The 8,947-nt window shown below is 52.2% G+C and overlaps 1 protein-coding gene across 1 annotated transcript; it reads right to left on the bottom strand.

The window, feature by feature from the left end:
- Positions 1-4,464: 4,464 nt before the first annotated feature.
- Positions 4,465-6,488, bottom strand: KPRP (keratinocyte proline rich protein). Its single transcript, XM_064477636.1, has one exon. It carries the CDS (start codon positions 6,486-6,488, stop codon positions 4,890-4,892), a length of 1,599 nt encoding a protein of 532 aa, XP_064333706.1. The 3' UTR covers positions 4,465-4,889.
- Positions 6,489-8,947: the final 2,459 nt, after the last annotated feature.

The following is an 8,947-nucleotide window of genomic DNA, read 5'->3' as shown; positions in this document are numbered from 1 at the left end:
TCATCCTACCCTCTCCCAGTAAAAATATCTGTTACATACACCAGACAGCACTCCCTCCACCCAGACACTTAAAAGAGCCCCCTTCTGGGTATTTTTAGTAGCAGTGGTGTTGGGGATTTAACTGAGAGGAAGGCAGAGATGCTTCATCTTGAGGTGCTTCTAGACTGAGGAGTAGAAATTTGACTCCAGATAGAGAGTAATTGCACAAAACCTTCCACCAAAAACAGTTAATGGTCAGCACTGTTTTGCCACCTGGCCACACCCAGGGTGCAGAGTAATCTGACACCTTGGTGCTCATGGGGGCGATGGCTTCCGCCTCTAGCTGATCAGAATAATTTTCAAATGGAAGTCCCAGATTTTATTTCTGGAAATTCAAATTAAGTAAGTCGGGGGTGGATCCTGGGATTCTGTGTCATTAAGTGGGCTCCCAGGTTAGCCCACCGTAGCCTTGTGCCTGTGACAAGGAGGAGTTGTGGATAACTTGTCTGGTCTGATGAGAACCTATGAGAACATAGCATGTATTTTTCTCCTTCTGCTGTGAGGATGCTGATCCCAGGGAGGGAGGTTTAGAAAGAGGGAAATAATGGAGAATTGCAGAGAGATATAAGCAGGATTCCAAGGAGGGACGGATGATCCTTATGAGACAGGAGGGAAGAGGTCAGGGCACAACCATTAAAAGAATGACACAGCCATTAGTAGCAAGTCGGTGTAAGAGCTGACTCCCAGTAGATCTTGAGCTTCATTATGCGCTCACTGTAACACAATAGCTGCCAAATGGCCCTCCCGCAGGTGCCAGGACAGTGTCAGGGCTGACGTAAAAGGTCAAAAAGTGGGTGATGGCCCAGTTCCTGGGAACCCCAGCCCCTTCCCCAAGGTAGTTGGAGTACCCCCCTCCACGTATTGGCATATGAAGTTACCAAGCCCATAAAAACTAACAACCCTGCACCTCGTGGCCTTTCTCTTGCCTTCTGAGACGGCCTGCGCTCTGCAACTCTCTGAATAAACCTACTTTTACTTAAGTGTGGCTCGCTCTTGAATTCTTTCTTGCGTGAAGCCAAGGACCCTCACTTGGTGGGGTGAGTCCCAGCGGCTCCACCGAGACCTGGGACATAGCCATCCTCTCACCCAGCATTTTTTCCTGTATCAGATGGATTGCTCTCTGCTCACCTCCAGACAAGGGAGTACGTGTGCTTGTGTGTTTATGAGAACAAGGGGAAGAGCCAATGAGAATCTCCATCTAGGGCTTCCAGGCCTCCCCCCATCCTTCTATCCCCCCCAACCCGCCACGGGCCTGGGTGCCAGAAACCTACAGATGCCCCGTGGGAGCCATTTGGGCCTTGTCAGGCCCTGGAGCATGTGCCCCAAGCAGGTACAGTCTTAGGGCACTCTGGATTTTAAGAGACGAAGCAATGTGGAATTGGTGAGAATTACGTACACAGTAAATAAAACAACTCCAAAACTGTGTTGGAAAAATGACTGGGTTGATACATGAAAGATGTCTGGAAGAGGCTGTGACCAAGAGAACGCTGTCATGGGTAACAGGAAAGAGTCTGGGCTTGTAATCAAGTCTGACTGTACGGCCCCGGCAAGCCACATAAACCCTGTGTGCTGAGGGTTCCACCTCTGCAAAATGGCAGGATGATAACGCCCGTGTGATGAGCTGTTGCAGAAATTAGAGGAAACAGATACATATACACACACACCCCCATTCATGTACATGTTCATAGTCTACCTGTGAAGGAAAAGCCGGGCTGGGCTAACAAGCTAACTCGTAAATCTAAGTGTAGTAAGTGACAGTTTACTGATCGAAGTTCTGCTGGGCTAACTCGTAAATCTGAAGTTTAGTGTCAGTTTACTGGGCTAACAAGCTAACTCGTAAATCCAAGCTCAACAAGTGTCAGTAACGTGATCTGTTCCTAATAGAGAAGCTCCAGTGTGCTGATTCCTTGCTTTTGCTGTTTGAGCCTTATTGGCCAATAGCCCCAGGCTTGTAATTAACCCTATAAAACCCCATGCACCCATCTCGGAGGTGCTCAGAGCTTCGGAGCAGAAGCCCCTCTGAGCCCGCCAGGGTAATAAATCTGAGTACTCCAACCCTCCGAGTGGTGCTTGTTTCTTGGCTGGCCTGTCATTTCCATAACACACCTACACGAGCAGTTCGCTAAACTGATAAAGACCAAACATGACTGGGCACCAGAGGTGCCTGGAGGGTTGTTAAAACAGCTCTGAGCCTCACTCCCAGGTCTCTACTTCAGCAGGTCTGGTGACACACCTTGCTGTGGGCACAACCCAGGGGGGGCTGGTGACGCGGGCTGGTAAAAGAATTACCAGAGACCAAAAACTGTTTAGGAAAGTTTAATAGGTACACCGCTGTAGGCAACAGTGGGCCACATGGTCAAGAAATGCCTGCCTGAGACGGGCGGGGAGGGGGTGGGGGTGGCGGACCTGCAGGGTCTCTTATTGGGGGGAGGGGGCTGTGACCCCAAGGAGCAGGGGCTGTGTGATCAATTTGTGCACGGGTATGTGATTGGTTGTAAGATCTGTCAGGACTTCTTTGAACAATAGGTTTTAAGACTTTGATAAGGGCAGGATTTAAAGCCTGTCCCCCTAGGGTATCGTGAGCCAAGCTATCTCCTGGGGTGAGGAGTTTTGTTAGGGTAAACACACATCAAGAGGTTCTTTTTTTTTTTTTTTAATCGTGCAGAAATGCAGGTATGCTGAGTGGTCCTTCAGTGGGGCATGGGGGTTAAGGTGTCACTGGCTCCAGGCACACAGAGGGCCCAGGAGTGGGGTTTCCTGACTCCAGAGAGTGCCGACCGGCTCCACGCATCTGTACTTCTAACCATGTCCCCGGTGGCGCTGATGCTGCTGGTCCGGGTACCACGCTGAGAATCGGCGTGCTAGGCTGGACGCGCTCTGAGAGCAAACAAGCATTATGTCTGCCCCCTTTACCAGCACCTTCCTGCAGGTGAGCAATGAATAATTTGTCAGTAAAAAAACGAATGCATGGGGTTGGGGGAGGGTACAGCTGAGTAGCAGAGCGTGTGCTTAGCATGCATGAGTGTCTGGGTTCCATCCCCAGACGCTCCATTAAAAATAGAGAGAGAGAGAGAGAGAGAGAGACAGAGAGAGAGAGAAACCTAATTACCTCCTCTAATCAAACAAACAAACAAACAAAACCAAAACAAAAAAATGAATGAATGGATTTCCCCTAAGAGACTTGGTTTTCCTTTGTGCCGCACGGGGGTCTTACCAGGTGGTCTCTCAGGTCACCACCATTGACGCTGCGAGACTAGATCCTCCGGGTGAGGGACCGTCGTCCTCAGACCTGGATCTGTGGTTCCCAACCACGGAGCTGGAGCTGCGGGGTCCCCTGGGGTTGTGGCCTGTGAGGAGGAGGGCACTCACGCCCAGGCCAGAGCCCACCCACCCCCTCACCGTCCTCCTCAGAGCAGTTTCTTTCATCCAATACAGACCCTGGTGGCCTAGGGCACTCTCTCCCTCTGGGCAAGGCCCATCCCCAAGAGCACTCACTCTCCAGCCTTGTGTCCTTCACAGCAGCATCTCATCTGCAGGGAGTCGGAGGAAGCCGCACCTCGCCCTTTCCTGCCCCTCCAAGCCCCACCTCCATGCACCCAAGACCACCCATGTCTACTGGGATTTGGGAGCAATCAAGGAATGCAGTCTGCCTCAGATGTTTCTTTTTCTGTTATGTAAAGCAAACAAACAAATCATTTATTCTGAAAGAAAAAAAAAGTAAATTCTGTGCCAAGTACCCCAGAGAGCCTCCACTGGCCGCCTCCTCCCGCCCCCGCCCTCCCCGGCTCCACGGAGGCTGCGCGGCTGTGACTGAGGCCCCGGAGCTGAGTGATCTGTCCACACCAGACCTGAGATGTTTACCCCTAACTTGAGAAGCAAGAGTTCCTCCCTGTTCTGCTGTTCCTCGTGCCTTTTCATCCATCCTTTTCCAGCAAGAACCAGGGACACTGAGGGGAGACAGAAAACCCTCAAGGCAGCCCACCCAATCTAGTCTCAGGAAAGCTCAGACCATGGGTAAAATAAAGCCAAGAAGAAAAATAATGGATAAATATAAAATAAAAACTCATCCCAGAGAGTCAAGAAGGAGTAAAGCACAGGTATTACGCAGGACCTAGGCTGGGAGGGTGTCACCATCTTTATTGTTACATGGCTTCCTCTTGCTCCCAGCCTGGGGTTGCCCATCAGGACAGACTGTGCTGAGCCAGCCCACAGGCCTTGCTGAGCAGCTGCCTGCCCCCAGGTGAAGCACGGGGCTTCGGGGCGACTCTGACTCAACTCAAATGGGAGTTTACAACCAAGTTGGGCAAGTAAGACAGACACACCTGAAAAGTGAAACAACAGTTTAAGAGATGCTACAAGGCACTTGCCAAATGGATGGTGTGGACTATGCGATGAGTTCTAGGAAGTCAGCACGGGCTCCTGTAGGTAGGAACAAGGAGAAAAGACTCCAAGGAAGAGGTCTTGAAAGATGGGTTGGATTTCAGATGCTGGAAGTAGCAGAGAAGTGGTCCAGGTCTTGGGGAAAGAGTGAAAAGAGGCTTGGAGGCAAGGACACCGAAGGCGTGTCCTGGGGAACTCCCAAGACATGTGCGCTGGTGGCCAAACAGGCCTGGCTAGAACTGAGGGTGTGTTCAAGGGAGGAGTCAGACGTGAGGCTGGAGAGGTGCCTGAGACTCAGGTGTGGACCCTGAGATGGCACGCAAAGGAGTTTGGACATCACCTCTGCAGCAGGGAGGCTCTGAACATCTTTGGAGACACACAAACAAGAACATGTTGGAAACTGTGGCAGATGGGAATGCAGGAGCAACATTTTCAGGGCAGGAGGCAAGGATGTCTCAGTCACACTTTCTTTAAAAATAGGCACTCTTTGCTCCAGCACAGACCCCACTTTTCACTCCAACACAGGTGCCTCCTTGGTCTCTGCACCCACCAAGACCCCTCGGCTCTGGAAACACATCACAAGGTCTACAGCTAGCATCACTTTCCTGCCCCTGGTTATAACCAGCTGGGCCATAGCTGGGGGCCTCGGTATCCAGGCGGCATGGACTGGACTCACGACAGCCTAGGTCTCCTGTGCTTGGCATTGGATTTGGGCCCAAGCATGGGCCGAGACAACGCGGAGGCGCCACACATGGCTCTGGGCTTGGGCAGGGTGGAGGAAGAGGAATTGGTTCTGGAGGCAGACAAGATTCTGGACGCTCACGGGGCTGTGGACGTGGACATGGCTCTGGAAGCTCACACTCTGCTGGGTGAGGACGCGGGGCTGGACGTGGCTCCGGACACAGACTGGGTTCTGAAAGTCGCCATGGTGGAGGACATGGCCGGAACTCTGGACTTGCACACGGTTCTGGCCGTGGGTACGTGCGTGGAGCCGGAAGGGGACGTGGGCGTGGAGAAGGACGTGGACATGGCTTCAGTGACGGCTCTGGACATTGGTTCACACGCTGCGGAGGACAGAAGCTTGAGCATGGACGTGGCTCTACGCGTGGCCTCAGCTCCGGGCAGGAGGTACCCCAGGAGGGTCGTGGGGCACAACTCTCGGGGCAGCGTCTGATGGGAGGAATCTGAACAGAACACTTCTGAGGGGGGACCTGCTTGGGGCAGCACGGGGAGGAAATCTCTATTCGGCACTTGGGTCCACACCTCTGGGAGCAGCCTGACGTGGGACGCCGCGGACAGCCGCTGCTGTAGATGGGCTCAGAGCGGCGGGGCGGGGTGCAGTAACTGGAGGAGCCCGAGGAGCATCTTGGTGGCAGGCAGCTGCTGTAGTAGGGCACGGAGCGCCGCGGCGGGGAGCAGCTGCGGCTAGAAGGCTGCAGCTGGCGAGGAGGGAGGCATCTGCTGGTGCTCTGAGAGCGACGCTGTGCAGTGAAGCCCCCATAAGAGCCCTGGGTCTGGCATCGGGGTGCAGAGGTGCCAAATGAAGCCCGGGACTGATGCTGGGGGGCACAGCTGCTGTAGGAGCCCTGATATCGGCCCTGGGTAGAGAATCTCCCCTGCGTCTGGCATACTGGGGGTCCTGCTACATAATTCCTGACCGGCTGAGGAGCTGGACAGGGTGCATAGGTGTGGACTGGGCATTCCACGTAGCAAATTTCTGGGTAGCAAGCTGGAGCACATTCCACAAAGCAGGTCTGCACAGGGTATGGGGCTTCATATTGCACGTGGGATACCTCAGACCGGCCTGCGTCTTGGGTCCAGGAGATCTGAGGCTGGCATGGAGCCTGGCACGGAGCCTGGGTGGTCTTAGACGGGCGTGGAGCCTGGCACTTCACCTGGGAAGCTTGAACTGGGCATGGTGCAGGGCACTCCACAATTTGCATCTCACAAGGGGCTTGGACCATCACCTGGCTCTTGGCAGAGAGGGGCTGGGAGGGGTGGATAAGAGAACCCTTCACAAAGCACTGGGATTGTGGCAGGCAACACTGAATCTGTGGCTGGTCACACATGGTTCTGATGCAAGCAGGTAGGCAGAACCTGAGGGTAGAAAGACCAGGGTGAGGCAGGTGAGAGTTTTGGGGGAGGAAGGGACAGGACCCTGCTTCTTCCCTGGCCTCTCTTCCCACACTCTCAGCTTTGAACCCAAGAATCCTTACTGAGTTAGCTGGACCCAAAGTTAGTTACCATTGCCCGCAAGACCTGCCTTGGATCTGCCAAAGCGCCTGACCTGAGGAAGCTTCAAAGGCACAGCCAGGATCGTAGGTGGGCATACCAGTGTCCAGCACAAGAGGGCGCTGATGACAAGAAAATGCCATCATGTCCTCAGACCTACCAGGCGGGAGGGAGCACTATAGGAAGTAGAGTAACACCATGCTTCCGAGGCTGTAGCCCAAAGTGGGGACTCCACACCCACAGGAGCTTGGATATCCTCGAGCACACGCACTGGCAGCACACACATATGTGCACACGTGTGAAAATGCATGTGGGGAACCAGCACTCAGGCACTATTTGCCCTCAAAGAAAGTGTCCACTGGAGAGTAAAGGATCCAGTCAGCTACTGGGCAGCTCAAACCCAGCATAAAATGTTTGTTTCTCTCTATTCAATTTTTTAAGGTGAATTTTCTTAAATAAGCCCTCCTGGGCATATGCAAAACACACACATGCAAAATACACCAGCCTCGGAAAGGCCCAGGACCAACATGGCAACTGGCCCAAACAGGTTGCTGATGTTAATGACCCGAACCGGCACAGTCTGCTAACTTCAGAAGTGTTTTCTCCACGGCAGGGTGCAGTTACCTAAGACGGGGTAACCCAAAAAGTGCAAGTTTCCTAAATCACAAGACTGACATTCAGACACATATGAGACTCTATACTGCGGGAACATTACAAACACGATGTGGAAGATGCAGACACGCTGTCTACCACCACATTTAGCTAGAGAGAAACTCAGGGCAGTCCCCGCTCCTGTGCCCCCCGCCCCCCGCCGCCATCGCTGCCTGTTCACGTGCCCAGTGACCAGCATGGCAGCGGGGCTGATTTGCCAGTTAGCTCATCCAACAAAATGCATTTCAATAAACTCCCGAGATACTGAATATTGGCAACGATGGGCAAAACTTCCATTGTCATTTGTAATGAATATCTAAGAATTTAAGTATATATGCCCTTGAGGAAGGTAAACTTCCGACACACAAGTCTGCTCACAAGATGTAAACTATCAGTGCATCTTTTCCAGGGAGAGAGGTCCTGATGAGGGAAGATGGCACCTGAGGAAGAGCCCAGGGTTATCCAAGGCAAATACACTGACTTCACGGCCCCAGCTCTTCACCCAGACTCCACAGATTTTCTTCTCCCATTAAAAGTCCACCAGACTGTTCTCTGGGGAATGTACCATTCTTCCTCTGTCCCAGCTTCTCCCCTCACTGTGCACTTGTGAATCTGCGCACCCCCTGACCATCATCCAGACCCCAATCCCAAGACCCAACCCCTGTACTCACCCTCCTCACAGGCAAGCAGTCATTCAGGCTGAGACATTTGGACAGAGGGCTGTCTTTATATAAAGGCGTCTGGGTCTGGCTTAGGCCATGAGACAACTGGTTGGCATCTGCCTAGCTCATCGCCCAGACTGGCATTGCAGCGGCCAGTCCCCTCCCTGTATGCCTGTCCTTGCAGTCACCTACAGAATGTGGGAGTGTCTTGCCTTAGTGCCGAAGCTACTCAGATATGGAGGAGCAGATTCTTGTGTTTTTCCTCCTCCTTCACCCTGTCAGTTTTTCTCCATCCCTAGAAGGCCTGGTGGTGGGGATGATGAGGGTTGGAAAAGCTGTCTTCTCCCTTGAAAGATGATTCCAGACTTCTACCTTTCTCCTAATCTCAGATTCTCACCAGAAAGATATACCAGAGGGGGAAAAATCCCTCTTGAAATTAAATCACAGGCATTAAAATCACCTCAAAGATAGAGGCAAGTCTGCAAAGTGAAGAGAATGTTGGGTTACAGCTGAGTCTAATATCCTGGGTTACAACTGTGACCTTTATAACCAGCCTGAATGCTCATTTACTCATCTACAAAATGGAGACAAATCTATTTTCCTGACTTGTGGTGAGGATTAAGGCAATTATTCTATGCAAAAGCATCCAGGCAAGAATGATATTCAAAGTATCTAACATCCACTCCAAGTGAATGCTGACCATAAGCAGCCAACACACCTGGACTGATGGTTGTCTGCCGCATCCCAGGCCTGAGCTGAGCAAGCTGATGGCTTTACTTACAGCCGTGCTCACTGATGCTATGAAGTGGTCCTTGGAGACAGCACAGTGCAGGCGAGAAATGACAGCCTGGCACCCTGTGAACCTGACACTGTCAGGATGGACTATCTTTTTATCTTGGGCCTACATAGGTTTTGCTCACATCAATTTGTTAGTAATCTTTGGAATTTAGAAAGAGAGATTTTACTTAAGATTCTAGATATCA

Source organism: Camelus dromedarius, chromosome 23 (assembly GCF_036321535.1).
Source record: "Camelus dromedarius isolate mCamDro1 chromosome 23, mCamDro1.pat, whole genome shotgun sequence".
NCBI lineage: Eukaryota > Metazoa > Chordata > Mammalia > Artiodactyla > Camelidae > Camelus > Camelus dromedarius.
The sequence above is the reverse complement of the archived record's forward strand: the minus strand, read 5'-3'. Positions and strand labels throughout refer to the sequence as shown.

Coding starts and splice junctions, on each gene's coding strand:
- KPRP (XM_064477636.1), bottom strand. CDS start 6,488: ATGTGTGACCAGCCACAGATTCAGTGTTGCCTGCCACAATCCCAGTGC.